The following is a 22,652-nucleotide window of genomic DNA, read 5'->3' as shown; positions in this document are numbered from 1 at the left end:
TGGGGGAGGGGTGGGCGGGGCCTGACGTCAAGCCCGAGGGCGGACGTGGGAGCCAGCGCGGCGGGCCGGAAGCGGGCGTGACGCCATTTCCGGCGGGGAGCTGGCGGCGGAGGAGGCGGCGGCGGCGGAGCGGGGCCGGGGGCGGCCGCAGGTGGGCGGGGGGTCCTCGGGGGGCCGCGGGGTCCTTGCGGGGCCCTTACGGCCCTTGTGGGGCCGCTCCGGTCCTTACGGGCCCCTCACGGTGCCCGCGGGCCCGGCCCGGTGCCCGCGGCCCGCCCCGCATCGCGCCGTGTGTGTGCCCGCAGGTGTCGGCCGGCAGCGATGTCGTTCCTGCTCGAGTGGCTGTACAACGGCTTCAGCAGCGTGCTGCAGTTCCTGGGTGAGGAGAACCCGCGCCCAGAGCCCCGCCGCCGGGCCGCGGGAGCCCGTCCAGGGCAGATCCCGGCCCAAAACTGGGGAGAAACCGGGTTTTAGGGGGGTTACCCTGAGGCAGGGAGGTCCCACTTCACGCCTTGCACTTTTTTCCTCACTAACCTGCTGCTATCCCTTACGAGTTTAACTGTAAACGCGTAAAATTACCGTGTTTGGGGGCAAAAATGTAAAATTTCCATGTTTGTGGGCAGAATTTCCATGTTTAAGTACCCCCTGTGGGCAAAAACTGCTCTGTACCCGTCATACGGAACGCTTCCCTGCGTGCTCCTGCAAAAACAACAGCTTACGTACAGGGGTCGCGAAACGCCTGCAAAATAACTCACAAAATGCCGGGTTTCCTGGCAAAATCCAGGGCAGGACTTGCCACTTTTTTCCCTGGAAGCTGTGCCAGAGCTCCGGGATTGGGATTCGCGTCCCCAGATGTTCCTGCGCCGCTCGACGTGCGTGTCTCTGCTTCCTCGCAGGGCTGTACAAGAAGTCTGGCAAGCTCGTCTTCCTGGGCCTGGACAACGCCGGCAAAACCACCCTGCTGCACATGCTCAAGGACGACCGGCTGGGCCAGCACGTCCCCACGCTGCACCCAAGTACGTGGGGCGCCCGGGGGGCTTCTGTGAACGCTCCTGGGACGGCAGGTCTTGAGGGCGCAGCTGAAACGCGTCGGTGTCGTGCGCTGACGGGCGTTTTCCCCTCAAATATAAAGTGGGGAGGCGGAGAACCGGCGTGGTTCAGTGAACGTCATGAACCTGTCCTGGGGAGGGAGAGGGTCTCTAGCGAAACGTGTACCAGAGGATGAGCACTGCGGATTTAAATGTCTCCCTAAGTGGGGAAGGGGGAGAAATTATTTCCTCCCGTTGTGATTTCATGCAATAATCTCAGTGGCTGAATTCTACAGGGAAAGGACATCTTATATAAAAAAGTGCGATGTTTGTATGCGTCCCCAAAAATCTCTGGCCGTGGCACCTTCTCTGTCTCCCTGAAGCGCAGCCTTTATTTTTTTTGCCTTTCAGCATCAGAGGAGCTGACGATTGCTGGAATGACCTTCACGACTTTTGACCTGGGTGGGCACGAGCAAGGTAAGCACCAGCTTGGCAAGCTGGACACACCAAGTGGGGTCAGTCCTCCGATTTCCCCGGAATTCTCCTGCCACCTTAAGAAAAATCTGCCAAAACGTGATGCTGGAGAGTGTTAGCAATTAGCGCTACCTAATTATTTGTTGCCTGGAAGTGCTTATGGAGCTATATGTGGAAATAACCTCCTGGCTCCAGGAGACCTGTTATTTCGGTGGCTGAACGCTTGTGCTTTATTCTGGCAGTTTGGGGAAAAAAAAGCTGCCAGCTCACGCTCTGCTGCCTGAAATATTTTTAGCCATAGAAGACTCGGATGTCACGGGATTATTCTTTTGAATAATGGCTGAATTTTTATCTTTAGACTTAGTTTGTTGAATTTCCCCCCCCCAAAAAAAAAATTCTGCTTGCTTTTTTAATGCACACCTTTCAGCTGCTCCAACCCCGAGGTTTCTCAGGGGCTCCGAATGTGCCTTCCCCTTCCGTGTGCTGCCTCTGTCCAGCAAAACGAGCCGGCAGCTGGACGGGCAGGGCTGTCCTTGTGCAGCGTCCCTGTCCGTGTCCCCTGGAGGCGCGCTCACAGGGCGGTGTCTGTCGCTTGCCTTGCAGCCCGCCGCGTGTGGAAGAACTACCTGCCGGCCATCAACGGCATCGTCTTCCTGGTGGACTGCGCCGACCACTCCCGGCTCATGGAATCCAAAGTTGAGCTGAACGTAAGCCCGGCTTTTTCCTTCTTTCACCCTCAAGCAGCTAAACTAGACAAATCTCTTCTGTTTTTGGGGCGGAACTCGTGGGTCTTGTGCTTTGGACTTGCCCTCCCAGTGCACCTCTTGCACCGGCGGCGTCCAACGTGTGTTGCTGTGGGGATCTTTTGTGCAGGGGCTGAAGCAGGCTGGGTGCCCTCGCTGTGGGATCCTTTAAACAATGTTGGAAACGGACCCGGCGTTTAGCTAGGGCTTTCTTCTGCCAAACCTTTTGGGAAAAACCCCACCCATGGGAGCGCTTTAGCACCAAAAAATAACCCCCGTTGGTGACGGAGCTCAAAGAAACAGTTGTCTGCAGTGATGGGCGCTGGTTCCGCCTCAGCCTGACTCGTCTTTTCGTGCTCGCAGGCGCTCATGACAGACGAAACAATATCCAACGTGCCAATCCTCATCCTGGGTAACAAAATCGACAGACCAGAGGCCATCAGCGAGGAGAAGCTGCGGGAGATCTTCGGGCTTTACGGACAGACCACGGGAAAGGTAGGGAGGGGAAGCAACGTGGGGACGAGTACCCGGGGGGATTGAGGGTTTGCTGGCCAGGTGGCGGTGGTGCCCTGGGGCAAGTTCTGAGAGCTCTGACCTCTGGCTGGGCTTCCGCAGGGAAACGTGCCACTGAAGGACCTGAACACGCGCCCCATGGAGGTGTTCATGTGCAGCGTGCTGAAGCGGCAGGGCTACGGCGAGGGCTTCCGCTGGCTATCGCAGTACATTGACTGACGCAGAGCGCGGGGCTCCTCCGGACTGATCCCGTTCGTGGCTTCCCGCGGGCTTCCCGAGGCCGCGGCAAGCTTTCCAAACGCGTACTGGCATTGACCGAGAGACTCCTGGCTGCACCCGCCCCGCCGCACAGTGGTGACACGCAGCTCTTTTCCCCTGCCCGGCGGGGAGGCGGCGCGGCCCCGCACGTCGTCCCTGCGGGAGCTCCCGGTGACAACGGGGCTGGCGGGGCCGGGGCGATGCGCTGCCGCGCGCCGCGCCGCTGAAAAAGAGCGAGATCTCACCACTGTGGTCAATTGACTTAAAGAACAACACGGAAAACAAAGCAATTATATTTTTTAAAGAAATAGTTCACGTAAACGGCGTCCCTTCTAACTTTTTAGTTTAACATTCATCCTGTTTAGTCCAGAGTCCGTTTAGGGTTGGTTTTTTTGTTGTGTTTTTTTTTTTTTTTTAATATATTTAACGATATTATTTAGATCTTTCGCAAATTGCCGAACAAAGCATCATGGTATTAGAAGTCCTCAACGAACCTAGCATTCGGGCCGTGAGCCGAGGGCACCGTGGGGACGGCGGCCGAGCTGGCGCGAGGCACCGGGATTTCATTTCCAGCGGGGAGGCGAGAGCCGCGGAGCCGTTCTCGGTGCCCGTAGCATGGAGGTGTCTGACATTTGCATATCATAAGGTGGTTAATGTAGGCTTAAACAGGTTTCTTTTATACTCTTCCTTTTTTTTTTTTTTTTGTCGGAAGTTTCATGGCTGTCTAGCGCTCACGTTCAGTTCAATAAAGACGTGTCTTTCTCCTCCGAAGGGGTGCGGAGCCTCCCTCTAGCCCAGCTGCGCGGGCGGCTGGGCGCGCTCGGCGATAGCGCCCCGGTCCATACGGGCCCCTCGCCGCAGGAGCTTTGGCTGCAGATTTAGGACCTGGACGGACGGGAGTCGTGGAGCAACACAGGATGGGGCAGACGGAGGCAGGTGAACGGGCTGGAGGCCAGGCTTGACCCCTGAGCACACCAAACCCTCCAGCTGCAAACCCCTGGGGGGCAGCACAGCGCGTTCTGCAGGGGCTGGTGCTGCGTCTCCAGGAGAAGCGGCAGCGGTGCTGCTCCCTGGTGCACCAACAACCCCCTGCATCCCACACCCGATGCATCGCACACCCCGATGCATCCCACACCCGCTGCATCGCGGCGCTGCCGTAGCGCGGCTGCAGGGGGCGGTGGCTGCTCGCAGCGCCCCGCGCACCCTCCTGCGCCACGTCGGCGCGCTGCACGCCGCCCCGCCTCCGCCTCGGGGCCGTGACACCGGCACGCCGCACCAATGGTGGCGGGAGGCGGTGCCGCGCGTCACGCGGGGAGCGGCCGTGGGGGCGCACGGCGGCGGGCCGTGCAGTGCATTGCTCACGGTGCATCGCCTGCGTCGCCCGCGGTGCGGTGCCGGGAGGCGCCGCCGCCGCCATGTCGGCGGAGCTGCCTTGCTGCGTGGTCAGCGTCGGCGACGGCCCCGAGCCCTGCAGCTGCAGCGGGGTCATCCTGTGCCGCGGCCCCGGGCTGGTGCTGTGCCACGCCGCCGTCTTCTCGCCCTTCCTGCAGCCCGGCCCGGAGGCCTGGTCCCGCCACGAGGCCCTGCCGGCCTCCGTCCTGCCGCCTGGCCTCCGCGTCCGCGTCCTGCACGCCGCTCCCAAGCTTGACACCCCGCCTGCCCTGCAGGAGCACGAGGCCCGGCCTCTCGCATTAACACGCTGCGAGGCCTTCGCCCAGGCACTCACAGGGGTGGCGGCGAGCTGGTGCAGCGGCGGGGAGGCCGAGGGGGAGGCCGAGAGGGAGGCTGCCGCCGTCTTGCCCTGGTTCGCTTGGCTGCGGGTGCCCGGCCTCGACGCGCCGGGCGGAGGCTGGACGCCCTGGTCCTCCGCCGGCGACCTCCGCAAGGGCGCGGCGCTGCTGGCCTGCGGCTCGCCCTTCGGCGCCCTCTGCCCCGACCTCTTCCTCAACACCCTGAGCGGCGGCGTGCTGAGCAACGCGGCCGGCGAGGGCAACGCGCTGCTGCTGACGGACGCCCGCTGCCTGCCCGGCACCCAGGGCGGCGCCGTCCTCGTCGGCCCCGCGCCCTCCCGGCCCCGCGTGGTGGCCGTCATCGCCGCCACCTCCTGCGGCGCCGGCGGGCCGGGGCTGGCGCTGCTCTGCTCGCTGCACGCCGTCCTGCAGAGCAGCCGCAGCCTCCTGCGGCAGCTCGGGGAGGCCCCCGCCCCGCCGGCCCCGCCGGCGGCGGTGCCCGGAGCCGCGCCGCTGGGCTGCGTGGCGCTGGTGGAGAGCGGCGGCGCCTGGGGCTCGGGCACGCTGCTGGCCCCGCGCCTGCTGCTCACCTGCCGGCACGTGCTGCAAGCCGGCGCCACGACGCGCGTCACCCTGCGGCCCCACGGCAGCCGGTGAGCACAACCAGCAAGCAAAACCACCCCGTTCTGTTGTTATTACTCCTTCAAGCTCTAATTTTGTTTTTCCCACCCGTAACCCCGCTTCAGGGCCACCGTCCTGCAGGCTCGCCTGGTGTTCGCCACGGCCGAGGCGTCCCCCTTCGACGTGGCCGTGCTGCAGCTGCAGGAGCGCGCCCCTGGCTTCCAGCCCCCCCGCCTGGCCTCTGCCTTCCAGCCCGGTAAGCACCAGAATCATGGGGGGGGGGGGGGGGGGGGGACACGGGATATTTGTGGGGAAAACAGGGCATTTGGGGGCCATGCACAGAACCCTGAGCTCACCCCGCTGTCGCGCAGGGGAGGCGGTGCTGGCGCTGGGTTTCGGGGCGCTGGGCCGGGCGTGCGGCCCCTCGGTGACCGGGGGGGTGCTGTCGGCCGTGGTGGGGGCCCCCCCGGTCATGCTGCAGAGCACCTGCGCCGTGCACGCCGGCTCCAGCGGCGGCCCCCTCCTCGCCGCCAGCGACGGCCGCCTGCTGGGTAAGTCCCCCTTACCCTTGTCCCCCCCAGTCCCCCTTTTAACTTGTTCCCCCCGCCTTGGTGACATCTCGCCCCCTCCCCAACCAGGGATCGTGGCCAGCAACGCGCGGGACAACGCGGCGGGGGCCACCTACCCCCACCTCAACTTCTGCGTCCCCGTCACGCTGCTGCAGCCCCCCCTCGCCCGATACCTCCGCACCGGGGACCCCGCTGCCTTCGCCCCACTCGATGCAGGGGACGAGGGGGCACGGGCAGCCTGGAGGCTGCAGCAGCGGCCCCCCAGCAAGCTGTGACCCTCCCCCACCCCCCAAAAAACTGGGGGGCTGTTTCTATAAAGACTGCGACTCAAGCCCTGGTGTCCCCTGGTGCCCTCTGCAAGCAGACTGGGGGGGTGGGGATGAGGGTGCGCCCCCCCCCCCCCCCCCCATATAGGGGAACCCCCTGGCCCCACGCATTTGGGGAGGGGGTTTCGGTGTGGTATGGGGGCGGCATATTTGGGGCTGCCAGGAACGGGCGGGCGAGCGTTGGACACAGCACGGGGCGTTTATTTCACAACACCGCAGCAGCGCGAGCACAGCACGGAGATGGGGGGGCTGGGGGGGCAGGTTAGGGGGGCAGCTTGGGCTGGGGGGTGGTTTCTTGGTGTTTTGTTTTGTTTTTCTTTTTCCCCATTTTTTGTCCCAATTTTCATTTATTAGTGCAGTTTTTGACCACGCTAGGTTCTACCCCCCCAAATAAAATAAAATAAAATAAAAAAGCGCAAAGTGGGGGGGGGGGCGCGAGCTCGGCCCCACGCCGCTCGCTTCCCCGCGAACCCCCCGAACCCCCCCCCGCCCGCCGTGGGGCCGGCCCGGGCGAGCGCCCCCTCGCCCCGTCCCGCCCGTGGGGCCGGGGGGCTGCCCCCCACGCGCTGTTCTCGGGGGGGCGCCGAGGAGGGGAGGCTGCCCCCCCCCCCGGGCCGTGCCTCCCCCCCCCCTCCGCTTCTACCAGATGTAGCCTCCGTCGTCGCCTTCGCCCGCCTCGGCCTCCTCTTCCTCAGCCTCCTCGCCGGCCTCCTCGGGCTCCTTCTCCTCCTCGTCCTCCCAGCCCACGCTGCTGCCGAAGTCTCCCGAAAAGCCCGCGGCGTCCTCTGCGGCCACGGGGCAGAGGCTCGCGGCGGGCGGCAGCCTTCACCCCGCCTCCCCCCCGCCGCCTCGCCGCCGGCCTCCCGCAGCCGGGCGCTGCTTACCGCAGTCGGGGCGGCCGCGGGCGCGGGTGCCGCTCAGCTCGGTGCCGTGCTGCTGGTCCACGCACCAGCACTCCCCGCCGCCCGGCGCGCACTGCGCCCGCCGGTAGTACCCGTCCTCGTCGCAGCTGGGGATGAAGGCGCCTGCGGGAAGCCGGGAACCCCCCCCCCACCGCCGCGCCCCGAAAGACGTGCAGTGCGGGAACACCCCCGGCACCGAGACGCCGCCACAAAGGTGGGGGGGGGGGGGGGGGGGTTAGGGGGGCTGGGGGTGCGGCGCGAGGGGTCCCCCGACTCACCCGGCGGCTTTTGGGCGGCTTCTTGCATCTGCAGCTTCTCCAGCTCCCGCAGGCACGGCGGCTCTGCAGCAGCATCACGCTCTCAGGAAGGCGTCTCCCCCGCAACCCCGTGGCGCGCACCCCCAAAATGCCGTGCGTCCTCCCAGCCCCACAGCATGCACCCCCCGGCCCCGCAGCACGCTCCCGTGCCCCCAGCCCCCCGCGCACGCACTTTCCCTCCAGAAGCAGAAGCACCACTCGGCGGCGGAGACGCGGCCGTCCCTGGAGGCGTCGCAGGAGTTGAAGAAGGCGCGCACGCACGCCTCGTACTTGTCCAGGTTGATGGCCGCCAGCTCGGGCTGCTCCAGGAACCGGTCCCCGCTGGTGTCCAGCCGCCCGAACATCCACCCCACCGCCTCCTTGCAGCCGGCCGCCAGCGCTGCGGGGGGGGCGAGGATGCGGCCCCGTGGCTCACCCGGCCCCACAGGGACGGGGGGAGCCGGGGGGGGGGGGGGGGGGCGCGCAGAGGCGAGACGCACCGGTGCCGGGGGGCCCGCCGGAGCCGTTGTGCTTGGCGTTCTCCCGCAGCAGCTGGAACCAGTCGCGCAGCCGCTCGCCCAGGTCGGCCAGGTCCTGCCCCGTGCACGGCTCTGCGGGCACAGAACGCGGCGTGGGGGGGATTTTAGGGGGGTGTTGCAGCATTCTGGGGGGGGGGCACCCCCTTTCTGAACCTGCGGTTGCCCCCAAAACGCTCACCCGGCTTGCTGTCAGCGGGGGCCGGGCAGGGGCACTGCCCCTCGCACCGTGCCGTCAGCTGCTTGCCGGCCAGACACGCCTGCTGCTCCAGCTTGCACTGCGAGGCGGGGAGGGGGACAGATTGCAATAACTGGGGGGGGACACGCGGCACGCCCCCCCCCCCCCCCAAAAATATTGCCACCACCGCCGTGCTCACCGCCGAGCTGTACGTGTGTCCGTCGGAGCCGCAGACGGGCGCCAGCGGGGCGGCGTGGCAGGGCTTGCAGCCCCCGCGCTGCTTGATCCTGCAAAGGCAGCGGGCGCTCAGGAAGCCCCCAGTGGGGCTGCCGCGACCCCCCCCAAAAAAAATACACACCCCCCCCCCCCCCCCTTTTCCCCAGCCCCGTACCTGTGCTCCAGCTTCTTGCGGCTGATGCACATGGCGCGCTGGTAGCCCTGCGCCACGCACACCTTGTGCCGGCTGCATTTCACCTTCTGGCAGGGGTCCTTGGTGGTGTCCAGCGCTGCGGGGGGGTGAGGGGGGGGCACGGGGTTTTGGGGAGCAAAAAGCCACGTTTGGGTGCTGTGTCTGTCCCCTGTCTCCCCCCCCAAAAAAGCAGGGCAGGGTGCTACCTTCATCCGTGGGCTGTCCGTCCTCCCAGCTCCTGATGTAGTCATCCTGCGGGGCACAGGGGGGGCAGCTGCCGGGGGGCCCCCCCGCGCCCACGGAGCCCCCCAGGGTGCTGCGGGGGGGCCGGGGGGGGTGCAAGCGGCATCCCCAGCCCGGCAGGAGGAGCAGGTGCATTGCACGCGTGCACTGCAAGCAGCTGTGCGCTGCACAGGGACTTTGTGCACACACGCAAGCACTGCATGCTCCTGTGCATTGCACACGGGCGTTGCACAAACACATGCACTGCACATGCCCGGGCGCTGCGCGCAGACGTATGCACTGCACACCCGTGCACAGCACACACACACACACACACACACTGCACACGGGCACGCAGCGGGTGCTTGCATCCTCATGCACCACATCCCCATGCACTGCACAGGCACACACTGCACACCCCTGTGCATTACACAGATGGATGTGTTGCACAGCCCCGTGCACCACACACACACGCACTGCACAAGCCTGTGCACTGCACACACACACACACACACTCATGCACAGACCCATTCATTACACACCCCTGTGCATTGCGCACGCACATCCCTGTGCGCTGCACATCCTGGTGCGTTGCACACCCCCGTGCATTGCACTGGCACATCCTCATGCATTGCACACCCCCGTGCACTGCACATCCCTGTGCATTGCACACCCCTGCACATTGCACACGCACATCCCCGTGCATCGCCTGTCGTGGTGCATTGCACATCCCCATGCATTTTCCACCCCTCTGCATTGCATATGAACGTCCTGGTGCACTGCACCTCCCGGTGCACTGCACATCCTTGTGCATCGCACACCCCCATGCACTGCACACAAACATCCCGGTGCATTGCACATCCTTGTGCACTGCACACCCCCATTCACTGCACGTCCCCATTCATTGCACACGCACATCCCGGCGCATTGCACATCCCGGTGCCTCGCACATCCCCATTCGTTGCACACCCCGGTGCATTGCACCCCCCCCATGCACTGCACACCCCCGCGCACTGCACCCACGCCCCCGTGCATTGCACACCCACCCCCGCCCCCCTCTCACCTCCACCTCCTGCGCTCCCGGCCGAGGCGGCCCGGCGGCAGCGGTTATGCAGAGGGGGAGAGGCCGGAGGCTGGGGGTGAGCCGGGCGCCCCGCAGCCCCCCGCCGCCCCCCGGCCCCGCGCGGCTCACTCACGTCTCGGAAGCGGTTCCAGTGCCGGATGCGGCCGCCGTACTGCGCGATGGAGGACAGCCACTGCTCGTCCTCCAGGAAGTTCCCGGCCGGCCCGCTGCCCGTGCCCGTGCCCGTGCCCGTGGAGGTGCCGGTGGCGGTGGCGGTGCCGGTGGCGGCGGCGGTGCCGGGCAGCAGCAGCAGCAGCAGCGCCAGCAGCCCCCGCAGCGCGCCGCAGCCCCGCATCCTGCCGCAGCGCCGCCGGGAGCCGAGCGGGGCCGAGCGGGGCCGAGCGGAGCCGAAGGGAGGCGAGGGGCGGCGAGCGGAGCCGAGCGGAGCCGAGCGGGGCCGGGCGGGGCCGGGCGGGGGGCGAGGGGCGGCGCCTGCACCTGCGCGGCGGGAGGGGGCCGCGGCCTGGGGCCGGCCTCAGGCGCCGAGCGCCAAGCAGCAGCCCTCAGGGACCGGGTGCGCAGCGCGCCGCACCCCAACACACCAGACCGCAAACCCCAATTTCCAAAGATACCGGACCCCAACACACCAGACCCCAAGTCTCCAACACACCAGACCCCAAGACACCAAATCCCGAAACAGCAGCCCTCAGACCCCGACGCACCAGACCTCAAGTCCCCAACACGTCAGCCCTCAGACCCCAAACCTCAGACCTCAACACGCTAACAGACCCCAACACACCAGACCCCAAAATACCAGACCCCAACACACCAGACCTCGAGTCCCCAGCACACCAAACCCAAACACCCCAGACCCCAACACCCCAGCCCTCAGACCCCAAGACACCAGGACGCCCCGCGTGTGCGCGCCGACACAAAACTCGCCCTCACGAGTACGCACAAGCAGCCCTGATGCGCAGCTCTGTCAGGTCATGACAGGAATGGTTGTAAAATGAAAGAGGATAGACTGAGCCGAGACATAGTGACAGGAATGGTCTTAGAGTAAAAGAGGGTAGATTGAGACTAGACATTAGGAAGACGTTCTTCACTCAAGAGAGAGGTGGGGCCCTGGCACAGGCTGCCCAGAGAGGCTGTGGATGCCCCATCCCTGGAGGTGTTCAAGGCCAGGCTGGATGAGGCCCTGAGCAACCTGACCTAGTGGTGGCATCCCTGCCCATGGCAGGGGGGTTGGAAATGGATGATCTTTGAGAGCCCACCCAACCCAAACCATTCTGTGATTCTGTGACACAAACTCCCCCTCACAAGTATGCACAAGCAGCCCCACTCCCTGACAAGCCATTCCGCCATCCTTGAAAGCGATGCCTGAGTTTTCCGTTTATTCTTTTTGCCCTCATGAGAGTGGCTGCTCCTCTTACCGACCGCAAAAGCAGCAGCCACTCTGGGGCTGGAAGCATCGCTTTGTAGCAGCGAAACCACCTAGACGCTCCGAAGCGGTCACTGGAAACAGTTCTCTTGCCATAAGCGCTTTCCCATTCACAGCTGCGTGCTGGAAGTTTGATTACAGAAACTATCAAGCAACCGGAGATAAACGCTTTGCTTTTGAAGGGAATTAATTTATTTGGAGATCAACATCACACAGGCATGCTGCTGTAGATCCATGCAGCGCCTGACCTCGATACCGCGCTCCGGGGAGCTCTCCTGGATTGTGCATGCTTATGTAAAGCACAGGCTTCCTCCTCTGAAACACAGCCAAGCTGAAGCAGGGTGGTGCCCCCCAAAGCCAGTTTTTCCAGCTGTTTTCTTGGAAAACAAACTCGTCTGGAGTTCCTGGGTTCCTGTCCAAAATCCTCGTCCTATAAAAACGTATTGTTGTTGGTGCACAGAGCGAGCCCACAGCGGCGGTCACACTCCCGTTCAGCAGAAGTTCAGCTGCCCCGACGTCGCGTAGTAGCCGGAGGTGTCCGTGGAGAACCTCTGGGAGAGCCGAACCGCGTCCAGCTGCACCTCGCCGAAGTAAAAGTGCTCGAAGAGCTGAAGGAGAGGAGAAAAAAATGTTTCGGTAGCTGTGAGAGAAACACAGCCTGCAGCTGCTCCACCGACCGCTTCCACGAGCTGCCCCTGCAGAAAGCCCCTACTCGCAGACTTACCTTTAACAAAACTGCTCTTAAAGATTTCCACCCCTAGGGACTGCATTTAGCCTTTAACGCGATCAACGTACGAAACAAACTCCTCTTTTTGAGCAGCAGCTGCTCAGCCCTTCCCTGCGGCGAGCCCGGTTCGCCTGTTCACCGTCCCAAAGGCCGCCAACCTGGGGCACGCCGCGGTCGCAGAGCGAGGCCGGGATGGTTTTTCCCCCGATCCAGGCCACGAGACGAGCGGCTTAGGGTGACGGCTCAGCCCTAATTCAAAGTAGCAGGCTGGAGGGGGAAGGATCTCTCCATGCCAGCACTGACCCCCCTCTGCTCAACAAATCCTCCTTTGTTCGGCAGGGGCTTGAGCGCAAATTAAGGAAGGCGAGCCGGTGCTCAGGCCCGATGGCGTGCCTCTGCTGATAATCCCATCTACGGGGCCAACCAGAAAAATGGCATCTGAGTTTCTCACAGGGAAGTTCAGCAGCATTACTGGAAAGGCATCGGCATGAAGTGCTCTTCCTCTTCCAGTAAGACTCAGGAAATGGCTCTAGCTGGGAGCATCTGTCCTGCCTCAGGAATAGCTTTTGTCACCCTAGGAGCGGAGAGGATAATTTCCAAATCGTTTAAGGCGAGGGCTACAAACACTAATGGCTAGCAAAAGCCAACACAGTAATTAAATTATGGCCCCTGGTGCCAGCGGTGCATCAATTCCTACCTACTGATCACAAACCCAGAACACAAGCACCTGGAGGATGCGGGTTTCTCGGTGCCGGAGGGTTCGGCCATGGCCCAGGAGGGGTGGCTGCTGGAAAGAAGTTATTCCAGGGGAGCATCTCCACCAGGGAGCGGAGGAAAAGAGGAGCCACGACTGCCACCATGCAAACTCCGTTTGATACAATTAAAGATTTATACAATTAAAGATTAATTACATTCCCAAAAGCCTGCGTGCTTCTTGTTAGAGGACTTGGGATAAAATGCCTCATTAATAAGAGATGGTAGGGAGGAGGCTGGTCTCCCCTCTCTTCTCCTTTGTGCAGGGCTGAGAAAGAAAGACGACTTCCCCACGGTCAGCCAGGGAGACAAACCTTCCCCCTGCTCCCCTCGCCTCCGGCACGTCGGCTGGGAAAGGCCAGCACCGAGTCCCCGACGGCACCGCCCGGGTCACGGCCTCTCCATTTGCACGCTGCTGAGAGCGAAGCAGAGCCCTCGGAGCACTTTGCAGTCCCTTGGCTTCTTCTTTTTTTTTAAATCCACCACCTCTCATGTGTCCAAGCGTGTGTGTGTTTCCCGGTGAGAACACTGCTAGGACTATTGATTTTTGGTAATGTAGCTGTACTTTCTGAGAGTAAACACGCTCCAAGATTTAAAGGACAGCCACAGCCTTTTTTTTTTTTTTTCCCTCTGCTCTCGTTTCGAGCCAGCTTCTCGCTCATGCTTCTCTGCTCCCTTAGGCAACCGGACACCGTGTGTGAGGATCAGCCCAAGATCCACCTTGGGCAATTGGGAAAGAGGCCCTCGAGCGTCATCCTCAGAGCCTCCAGCGCCTTCCTGACAAGCAGCCATTCCACATTCATCCCCCGGGGGCTTGGGAAGAGATTTCCGAGGGCTGAGCCTCTGCTTTTGACTTCCACTTCTATTTATCCTGGGAAGAAGCCAAGCAGAGCCGAGAAAGATATTTATATCTCCCACCACGGAAATGCTCTGGTTTCGGAGGAGGCCGATGAGATGCCTCCTGGATGAGCATTTCTGCATTTTTTCTCCCCTTTCCCCCTGGAAAAGGAGATAAATGGAGGTTGTCACAATTCACACATGCTGGTGAACCCAAGGCACCTGGTCCCTGTCTCATGGTGCCAGGGCTCGCCTCCCCCAGGAAGGCTGCAGAGGAGGAGGAGGAGGCACGGATCCAGAGGGAGCAGCCCGGAGGAAGGCAGTGGGGAGGAAAATCCCCACCACTTTGGGCTGCCGAGGAGCTGCGTCACTTGGCTGGAGCGGGACGCGAGGCTCAGCAACGGCACTGTGATTCTGTAAATCCAGAGACACGGAGGGATTTACGTCCTCGCTGCCTGAGGAATAAATAAGAGGGCGGGGGCTGGGGATTTTTTAATACCGCAAATGAAAACGAAGCCGAGGGAGGTAAAGGTACACACAAACCACAACATCCTTATCGAAGTCAGAGCAGGAGATCAGAACTGTGCGCTGCCTGGCCTGGATTCTGCTGCTACCGTCAGGATTATGGATCAGTTTTAAAGCCTTACGTTGTCCACGGTAGTCAGCCAAAAACGAGCCATCCTGAGCCCTGCCAGACACGGATGCAAGCCGCCGTGGGGGAATATGGGCAGCCGGACCGCTTAGAGAGGCCAAGCAGCCCCATGGCCGTGCGAGACTTCTCCATCTCACGAGGGATGGCACGCTGGAATAAATAGAGGGTTGTGTAACGCAGGACGAGGAGCGCTGCAGATGAGCAGAGAACAATCGCCCTCCCAAACGCGCTGGGCTCCAGCACAACTGCAGTGCCCACGCCAGCGACGGCGGGGAAGGCGCCAAGCCTTCTGCACGCTGCTGTGTTACGGAGCTGGAACCAGCAAACGGGACCGGGAGAGGGGAAGCTCCTGGTGGGAGAAGACACAGAGGGGTTTAAAAGCAAAGCAAAGCAAAGAGACAACCCCCAGGGTCGGCACGGCTGGTCTGGCTGCATGGATTTATGCTAAAAGCCTCTCTGCTGACCGCCCCAGTGGTCTCCAGGAGGCTGCTGCTCCTTCTCCCCCATCCTGAGAAATGCATCAAAACCCTTCCTGTCTGCAACCCAAACCAAAGCTACCCCAGACTACAACAGACAGCCCCAAACCAAACCCCCTGCTGGCCCCCGGGAGACGAAACCCAACTGGGCAACGCGTCGAGAGCTGGGAAGTTTGTTCAATTAATGGATTCTTTCCCGTTCTATTTTCACTTTCAAAATATCTTTTCTGAAGCAGTTTGGTGCCAAAAGAGAAATATCTGATTCCTGTATTATTCACTCCGGACACCGCTATGCCAACGATTAGCTGCCAGAGGTTTAATTACGCCTGGAAGCTCGCCGGCAGTAATGCACAAGGCGGCGGGTGGAAAAGGCAGGTGGGCAGGCACTAATCCTGGCAAAATCCGGGAGCGCTTCCTTGCCACAGCTTTTTAAAGGACCGCTGGCCAAGCACCCTGATTCCTCAGCTAGTGGACGGGTGTTACGGGGTGAAGACATGGCGCAGAGCCGCGAGGAGAGCGTGGGCAGGAGGGCTGGGACGGGCAGAGCACTGCCACGGGGAGCGAGCAGATCGCTGGTTTTGTTCTGCGGGAGTGCAGCTGGCTCTGGAGGGTCTCTCCATCCCCGGCACAGAACCTAATCCTTCCCCTGGCTTTGGCTTTCAGCCTGTTGCAGGTTTTAAGAGGCGGCAGCAGAGGCACTTTTACCTCTTTTCCCTTACAGAGAATAAAGCATCCAGCCTTCAGGAGGGAGACGTGCTGGTCATAAAAACCCCCACAGCCCATCTTTTGGGAGCGCAGCTGATCGGCGCTACAGCCACAGCACTAACTCCTTTATCATTTGCATTCAGCTTGTGGCCTTGAGTCATTTACGTTCTCATGCTCTGCAACGAACCACCGAGACCTGGGATTGCAGACAAGCGAGCACCTTGGGTTAGCACGAGCCCAGGATGGGATGCAAGTCAGCAGCATCTCCTCTGTGACACGGGAGCTGCCCTCCCGATTAAATCACCCGTGCCGTCCCTTGGACAGCAGTCACAGCTTAAACAAATTCTCTCTGAAAAAGCACAGCTAATTTCAGAGCGAGAAGCACGTCCACAGTTCAGGGAGAACGATCCTAGGCGTGTGTGATGGGAGGTTTCTCTTCTGCGCTTTGATTTTCCCCAGACAGAGTAAATGCCACCTAAATGCCACAAAGCCTCGGGTACATAAGCAAATGCCACCCCGTGGGTGTTCTGCATATCCTTTACGCAGCAATCACACGGTGACCAGCTCAGAAGGGACCCACAGAGGTCATTGGCGATTCACCTTCCAGGCCTGCCTTCCTCCAGGCAAAGCTGTCTGGGGCCAGGTGCAGGCCTTTTGTTCATCTTTCCCCCTCCAGGGTCTCCTCCTCGGGGCACAGCGTAGCGATGCTCCTGGCGTGCTGCAGAACCTTTGCTTCAGCTCAGGGCTTTGGGTCCTTTCCCCTCCTCGCTGCAAAATCCATGAAAATTCATGCGCTTGAGGAAATCAGACCCTAGTTGCTATGGTGAAAGGCATTCTGCAAACTAAGAAACAAATACAAGTGGGACATTTGGAGGTTACTGGATCCTTGCACATCTTTCAGACAAGAATAAAATGAAAAAAACCCACACGCTAGCGCATTAAAGGCTCCGCTAACTTCCCAGCCCCAAACACGAGGGATTTACAGCACAACTTCTTTAAGGAAATTAATGACCAACTGCTGCATTTCTCCACAGAAGCCTTGTCCCCACGGCTCCTAGCACTCCCCATTACAGCACACGCAGCAACAGTTTTTAAGAGCCGGGCTTTGGCTTTGCTGCAGTGATGCCAGGAGGCTCGCGAGGCGTGCGGGAACGCCGGGACGAGGAGCTCCATCAATGTGACCTCCCGGTTCTGCTCACAAAGTCACCGAGAGCAGGAGCCGGGCCACGGAGCCAGTAAATTAATTCAGACAGACCCGGGAAATTATCCGGCAGAAGGGTCAGGGCACCTTTGGGATGAACTGCCTACTTTTACTAATCAATGTGTTCTTTCTTTCTTTTTTTTCCCCTGCACTAAATGTGCTGGGTCTCCATCTCTATTAAGGAGCTGCCGTAATTCAACCCCTGCCAGCTTCAGGGAGAGAAAAATAAACGTCCTTTAAGATCAAAAAGGTGATGCTGCCTCAGCTGGCGGCGATCTCGGGGGAGCTCAGGGGTGGGAAGCGGAGGCACCCCCAGCCCAGCTCCACAACGCCGTGAGGACGGGGCGAGGGCAGCCAGGAGCTTCCCCACCCTCTTGGCGAGCCCTCCCTCTTCCAGCACTCACAGCGCCTGCGGAGAGAGGTGCTGAGCACCTCCACCAAGAGAAGCTGCTCTCCTGTACTCGAAGGTCACCGAGAGGATCCGTGCACGACAGCCTTTCGTTTCTGCTTTTGGTTCTTCTGGGAAACCTCGGCGAGGAAAGCACTGCCTCATTCCTGATACAGCGAGGCTGCGCCACGGTCTCTTACTCGGTCTGTTCTCACCCCGGTGGATTTCTGTTTGGTATTTTTAACTCCAAACTTTCCAAACAGCCACCTCCGGGTGTGTGCTTGCTCCAGTTCTCAGCCCTGCGTTGGATATATGCTTCTAGCACCTCACTGAGGATAACTGGGCAGTCTTGATCTCGCCCAACGTGGGATCTTCGGCCCTTTGATTTCATCTCTGCTTAAAAATACAATGGGAGAAGACTCTGTCTGCTTAAATTCACTAACAAATGCTGCACAGAAAAGGTAGCAGGGGCTTCAGAACACAGTCAGCGCTCCTCATCTGCAAGGGGAATTGGCAAGGGTGGCTCTGCACAGCGGCAGGTGTTACTTTCTTTAACCGCTTGTTGGGTTTAGGGTATTTTGAGTCTCTTTCCTTACTCAAAACTCACTTACCTCTTGTTGGAACAGGGCAAAGGCTGCCCTCAGACTCCTCAGACCTCGAGTTAAGAATCATTTGAACCCAGTGAGGGTTTGGATGTTTTTCTTCCCACCGTAAGCCTTCCCTTCCTTCCGAAGCATAATGGAAAATTTTGGCCAGGCTGCGCCTCCACATTTCTCTCCATTTTTATTTATTTGCCACAGCCTTAGCATTTTCGCAAAGGGAAATAAATAAAGGCAAGCGAGTAAATAATAAATAAAAGCCCGGAGGCGGCCAAGCCTTGTCTCCGGAGATGCACGCAGCTGCCCCAGCCGCCTTGGTGCCAGGGCTGTGCCACTCGGCCAGCTGCGATGCCGGGCACGCAGCCACCCTTGGGGACAGAGGAGGAGGAAGAGGAGGAGGAGGAAGCAACGCAGAGGGGCTGCCAAGCCCGATCTTCCTCTCACGGGGAAGGAGCTGCCCCCTCTCTCTGCTCGCCAGGGGATGTTTTGCTTTGCTCCCGAGCGGAGCAAGAGTTTGGGACGTGACTGGGATGCTCAGAGGAGTCCAGCAGCTGGCCACCCTAAAAGAAGTAGGTATTGCTGCGTCTGAAGCGGTTCATAAAGCATCCCCCATTCCTCGGGACGAGGCAAGCACGAAGGCAGAGCGTCTGGCGCTTCCACGGGAGGCGCAAATCACTCGTGCGCTTCCCTTGGGCTTTCTGCGCCAGCTAGACCGAGGAGCCTTCTTCACGGATGTTCTTCAAGACAGAAGCAATTTTGACTCCCCAACGCAACTCGTCCTACAGGATCTATTTTCTGAGCAGTGTGGGAAGGCACCGGCCCGCACAGCCAGTTATTAGCACAAACAGGAGTGGATGTTTAACTCCGCGGCACGGGTAGAACAAAGGATTATTAAATAAAATTCCGATTAGGGCTGCTGAAAGCAAAATACCAGCTGGAGCCTGGGGTAACGCAGGCACGCTATCAGCAAACATGTGCTGCCGGTGCATCTGCACACGCACACACAGCAGCCGGCCGCTTAGATCCCGTGGCAGGAGCTAACGAAGCCGCTCTGCGGGAGGGCGACCTCCCCGACCGGAGGATAAATGCTGTGGGTACGAGGGGGCTGGGAGGGAGCCGGTGCATCCCTGCAAGGTCATGCTCGAACGCTTCGGTGGCTGGGCTCCGCTGGTAAGCAGCCTGGAGCTATTTATGACTCACGTAATTAATTAATGCCAATGGGCGTCCTGCTGCAGGCACGTGGGAGGCCGAGGGGAAACACGAAGCGAGCAGGTTAGGTAGGAGACGCGGTGGAGGTGGGGGAGAAGGATGACACTCCTCGCAGCAAGACACGCTCTGAAGCGATTACCAGCCGTCCAAACAGCCAGCAGCTCCTTTGGCTACCTCGGTACAGAATCAATGAGGAGTTTTCAGAATGCCTCGGCTCCTGTTTCAGAAACGTAAGGGACAGCCATCCGAGGAGAGGCAGCTGCGTTTCTCCGCTGCTAAGCGCCACGCACCGCGGGACCACGCAGCCCCCAACCCGCAGCGCGATCCACAAGCGGCGTGGCCAGCAGAGGGAGCATCGTTAGTGCCTTCCAAGCCGGAAAGGTTTTTGGACGAGGAGCATTAAGGACGGAGGACGGCTGGGTTTTACGTCCCCCTCGAGTGCGAGGACAAATTTAACATGCACCAGGGAAAGGACAGGAGGGACAAAGCGAAATGCGGACACGCACCTCGAAAGCTGAGTCCCTGTGGGTGCTTGGGGCTTCCAACGTGTGCCACCTTCCCTTTCTGGAGCCACTTTTGGGGCACTAGGTGCTAACCAAACCTCACAGGTCACATTAAAACACAGGGACCGCGTCCGTGGCTTCCCTGCTTCAGCGTGCAGTGCTGCAGTCTCGCCCCGGGCGCGCAGCATGATGCTGAGTCATGACACTGCGCTCGCACAGACAATGAGAGCTTAACCCAGTTCTGTCCCTCCGCTTGTCCTCTGCGCAGGGGAAATCAATCAGCCCCCACTCCCTGCCTTCACGTCCCCATCCAGCGCCTCGTGCATTACACAGGAGAACTGCAAGCACAAATAAAACAGACCTTTTCTGTCCCCTGATGCCCCAAAGTCCTCCCGAGCTGTCCATCCCCCATCCAGCCTCTCTGATGTTGCTGCCAGTTTGTGGCCAGGACACCTAGTGGTCCCCAAATTTCATGCCTTGTCCCGTCTCCCTCTTATCACAGCCGCCTGCAACAAATCCCCTCACCCAACAGAGATTCAGATTTGCCTGCAAGCCAGTGCTGCTTTCCATTTTTGCTTCTCTGGGCTTGCCTTTTCTCTCTGGATACTTGCAGGGGCCAAGCACCGCAGCATCAGCCTGACGCTGCCATCTGGAAGAGCAGCAGAGGCTGCCTGCAGGCTCAGCCCAGGCTGCGGCGTGCTCCTCTCCAAGCAAATCAATAGCAGAGATTAAAAAAAAAAAAAAAAACGAGTATGCGAAATGGCAGTCGGTTTTAGCAGCATAAATACGAGCGAGTAGAACAAGAGCAACTAAGTGCTCCTTTGTGGTGGGCTGCAAATCGACACGAGCCCGAGTCTCCAGGGTAAAACACGAGCGGAGTAAACGACAACACGAACACCCACTTAGCATTCGTGCTACACACTCCTGATCTGAGCCTCACCAGCTTTGAGAACGCTTCTGTTAAATGCTGTAATGCTCCCAATTATGAGTGATCTAGATTGCTTATTTTCTAAACAGATCAACCGCCCCGGGAGATCCCATAAGCCTAAGACAAAAGCAGCCTCAAAGAGGTGTTTCAGCCTCTTTTGGCTGGACAACATCCACAGCTGGCTCCATTTCCCTCCTTGTTTCATACTGACCTTGAGGATATTTCGGCCATTAAACGACTCCCGTTCCTTGAAGGATGATTTACCAGCCGTGGTGTAGTTGCGCTCTTCAGCTGTGAAGGGAAAAGCCACCACCAGAATGAGCCTCAGATGGGAGAACTGTGTGTGCTGTACTTCACCCCCCACTCTTCTCCTCCCCAAAGTCAGCTGCCAGCTAATAAGCCCTCCTTGCCCGGTTCTTCGTGGAAAACACTTTGATTTTAAGGAGAACAGGGCTGAATAAGGCAGGAATTGGTGCCTCTGTCAGGAACACCTGCGTTACCTGGAGGAAAACCCTAAATCTCAGCTACTGCGGGGTGATTCTGTAGGGCTGGTGGCTGAACCCAGCAGCACCCACACACACCTCTGCCTCCAGCTCTGGGAGCACCCCGGGGCACCACGTAGGTGTGGGGCGCACGCTCCTGCGGGGTGGGCAGGCAGCTGCACACAGAGACATCAGGAGCAGCAATCTGGGCCTGCCAAATGCCAGCGTCTTAGATCCGTCTCCCCAGAGGATGCCTGGATTTTTATATAATCCCCGAGTACATGATCTCTTCTTTGTGAAGGACCTCTGCCTCCCTCTGCGAATATATTCAATATTTCTTTTTCATCTCCAGCATTAAGGCTGAAGTCCCACTCACACCTAATACGCTATTCAAATCCCGGGCTGAATATAAAGCAACTTGTGTGGCTGCCTGGGAGCGCTCTCCCCGCTGTGTCTGCATGCCTCGCACGCCGCGCGGGGTTGCTCAGCATATAGACTAGCCGCTACTTACTGCCCCTGTGCCTCCCGCAGCAGAAAGCAGCATCAGCACTTTGGGCATAGGTTCTCACTGGTTTTCGGGGCTCAAATAATCTGTCTTTTTAGGGTTTCTACTGGCAGAGCACGCTTATCTGACCTCGGCAGCAGCCAGCCCCAAAGTCTGCGCAGAAGGCTGTAACACAAACTCCCCGCTCTTATCGCTGTCCATGCAGAGACTCTGAGGCAGTAACTGGAGAACGCTCGACGCTGCACGAAGCTCAGCATGCCAGAGAAAGCTGGGAAAAGCTCTCCTGCAACGCTGTTAAGGCTAGCGAGCTGCCCAGCAGTGCCGGAGCATGTGCGTGTCTGCACATGAGAACAGGGCTGTAGCAGGCTGCCCCTCCCCGAAGGCAGTGCTGCTGAATAAAGCGCTGCGATACGAGCCGTGCTGCAGGCTGCTCGAGCAGACAACCTTTTGGCAGAGACGCCAGACGCTCGCTACTCAGCAGCAGCTCGTATTCAGCCTCGTCTGAATCTGATTTAATGAGAAAGACACGGGAATCAGGTTCCTAAACGGGCAGGCGATCTTTAACTTGACCAAAAAGAAGCAGGTTTTCATCTTGTTTGAGGGTCAGCAGAGCACATCAAGTTGTTACTGAATTTCAGCTTAATGCTGGGGCACAGAGAGCCCGAGACCTCACAAGGTACTTAAACGCATTCCTTTCTGGTCCAGAGCTTGTGAGCGCTACTGGGCAGTAGCGATCTGGAAGCTAAGACAAAGAATCTTTGAAAAGATCCAGAAAGCACTCAAAGCATGCCTGCCTTCTCCAGCTGACTGTTTTTTCATTTTGTCTCAAGTTTTATTTGGCAACACCCCCCCCAAAATCTCAGGTCTGAGATTAAGGGGGGAAAAAAATCACAACATTCATAAACAATTAAAACATGAAAAGTGTAAAAGCCAACAGTTACTGACCAAAGCACTCCCTGTGCAGCAGCGCTATGTGAAATGCATTTACCAGCAAAGAAGAAGGACACGCACCACCTGGATCTTTCCTGAAGAGCGTGTTCATGACCGTGGCGTGCAGTTTCACCCTATCCCACTCTTTAAGCATCAGGCCGGAGGCCACAAACCGCTCCACCAGTTGATCAGCGATCACCTGCAACCTGGGAAGGCAAAAAGAAAGAGAACAGAGCAACATAAAGGAAGGAGAAACTCCTGTGTTGGCAGCTTTGTGCTTCTCTGCCAGTGTGAAACGAAGCCTCTGCATGCACTCAGGAAAAGGGAGCAGGGGGAGCTAACAGAGCCACCGGGACTCAATTCTCCTGCAGAAAGTCCTGGCTGTTTGTGATGTGATCGGAACGTGGAGGACACGTCTCCCTTGAACACAGCGGACTCTCCTTGCACA

At 59.8% G+C, this 22,652-nt stretch overlaps 4 protein-coding genes across 9 annotated transcripts in view; 2 read left to right on the top strand and 2 right to left on the bottom strand.

The window, feature by feature from the left end:
• The first annotated feature begins 18 nt into the window (after nucleotides 1-18).
• SAR1A (secretion associated Ras related GTPase 1A) lies at nucleotides 19-3,787 on the top strand. Its single transcript, XM_035543578.2, has 7 exons — nucleotides 19-151; nucleotides 306-379; nucleotides 897-1,016; nucleotides 1,440-1,505; nucleotides 2,106-2,209; nucleotides 2,609-2,740; nucleotides 2,861-3,787. Exons 2-7 carry the CDS (start codon nucleotides 322-324, stop codon nucleotides 2,975-2,977), a joined length of 597 nt encoding a protein of 198 aa, XP_035399471.1. The 5' UTR covers nucleotides 19-151; nucleotides 306-321; the 3' UTR covers nucleotides 2,978-3,787.
• A 541-nt stretch (nucleotides 3,788-4,328) lies between these two features.
• TYSND1 (trypsin like peroxisomal matrix peptidase 1) lies at nucleotides 4,329-6,267 on the top strand. 3 transcript variants are annotated; one of them, XM_050711935.1, is made up of 5 exons: nucleotides 4,329-5,399; nucleotides 5,493-5,623; nucleotides 5,739-5,791; nucleotides 5,834-5,918; nucleotides 6,006-6,267. In XM_050711935.1, exons 1-5 carry the CDS (start codon nucleotides 4,432-4,434, stop codon nucleotides 6,209-6,211), a joined length of 1,443 nt encoding a protein of 480 aa, XP_050567892.1. In that variant the 5' UTR covers nucleotides 4,329-4,431; the 3' UTR covers nucleotides 6,212-6,267. The 3 variants fall into 3 exon arrangements, with proteins under 3 accessions (XP_050567892.1, XP_035394988.1, XP_035395010.1); XM_035539095.2 differs by having other exon boundaries at nucleotides 5,739-5,918; XM_035539117.2 differs by lacking the exons at nucleotides 5,739-5,791; nucleotides 5,834-5,918.
• A 634-nt stretch (nucleotides 6,268-6,901) lies between these two features.
• On the bottom strand, nucleotides 6,902-10,223 carry SPOCK2 (SPARC (osteonectin), cwcv and kazal like domains proteoglycan 2). The gene is made up of 10 exons (XM_035539680.1): nucleotides 10,002-10,223; nucleotides 8,790-8,835; nucleotides 8,566-8,680; nucleotides 8,374-8,461; nucleotides 8,178-8,274; nucleotides 7,961-8,071; nucleotides 7,654-7,860; nucleotides 7,443-7,505; nucleotides 7,147-7,287; nucleotides 6,902-7,047 (listed from the first exon to the last, which is right to left on the bottom strand). Exons 1-10 carry the CDS (start codon nucleotides 10,221-10,223, stop codon nucleotides 6,902-6,904), a joined length of 1,236 nt encoding a protein of 411 aa, XP_035395573.1.
• Nucleotides 10,224-11,478: 1,255 nt separating this feature from the next.
• Nucleotides 11,479-22,652, bottom strand: part of ASCC1 (activating signal cointegrator 1 complex subunit 1) — a 27,244-nt gene continuing 16,070 nt past the window's right edge. The window contains exons 8-10 of one of the 4 annotated variants that reach the window (XM_035537580.2): nucleotides 22,286-22,410; nucleotides 20,499-20,578; nucleotides 11,479-11,917 (exon numbers count right to left, since the gene is read on the bottom strand). In XM_035537580.2, coding sequence (XP_035393473.1) covers nucleotides 11,801-11,917; nucleotides 20,499-20,578; nucleotides 22,286-22,410 — 322 coding nt within the window. In that variant the 3' untranslated portion in view covers nucleotides 11,479-11,800. Of the gene's footprint in view, nucleotides 11,918-15,875; nucleotides 16,302-17,806; nucleotides 18,208-20,498; nucleotides 20,579-22,285; nucleotides 22,411-22,652 lie in introns of those variants that run through there. The other 3 variants (XM_050711848.1, XM_035537543.2, XM_050711847.1) reach the window with 3 other exon arrangements.

This window comes from Cygnus atratus, chromosome 7, assembly GCF_013377495.2.
Source record: "Cygnus atratus isolate AKBS03 ecotype Queensland, Australia chromosome 7, CAtr_DNAZoo_HiC_assembly, whole genome shotgun sequence".
Taxonomy (NCBI): domain Eukaryota; kingdom Metazoa; phylum Chordata; class Aves; order Anseriformes; family Anatidae; genus Cygnus; species Cygnus atratus.
The sequence above is the reverse complement of the archived record's forward strand: the minus strand, read 5'-3'. Positions and strand labels throughout refer to the sequence as shown.

Bases quoted from the DNA above. Each gene is read 5' to 3' on its own strand.
- SPOCK2 (XM_035539680.1), bottom strand. From the start codon at position 10,223: ATGCGGGGCTGCGGCGCGCTGCGGGGGCTGCTGGCGCTGCTGCTGCTG. The intron at 8,836-10,001 runs GTGAGTGAGCCG...TGTGCCCCGCAG, and splicing joins ACTGGAACCGCTTCCGAGAC to GATGACTACATCAGGAGCTG. The intron at 7,288-7,442 runs GTGAGTCGGGGG...GGCTTCCCGCAG, and splicing joins AGCCGCCCAAAAGCCGCCGG to GCGCCTTCATCCCCAGCTGC.
- TYSND1 (XM_035539095.2), top strand. From the start codon at position 4,432: ATGTCGGCGGAGCTGCCTTGCTGCGTGGTCAGCGTCGGCGACGGCCCC. The intron at 5,400-5,492 runs GTGAGCACAACC...ACCCCGCTTCAG, and splicing joins CTGCGGCCCCACGGCAGCCG to GGCCACCGTCCTGCAGGCTC. The intron at 5,919-6,005 runs GTAAGTCCCCCT...CTCCCCAACCAG, and splicing joins CAGCGACGGCCGCCTGCTGG to GGATCGTGGCCAGCAACGCG.
- SAR1A (XM_035543578.2), top strand. From the start codon at position 322: ATGTCGTTCCTGCTCGAGTGGCTGTACAACGGCTTCAGCAGCGTGCTG. The intron at 1,017-1,439 runs GTACGTGGGGCG...TTTGCCTTTCAG, and splicing joins CGTCCCCACGCTGCACCCAA to CATCAGAGGAGCTGACGATT. The intron at 2,210-2,608 runs GTAAGCCCGGCT...TCGTGCTCGCAG, and splicing joins AATCCAAAGTTGAGCTGAAC to GCGCTCATGACAGACGAAAC.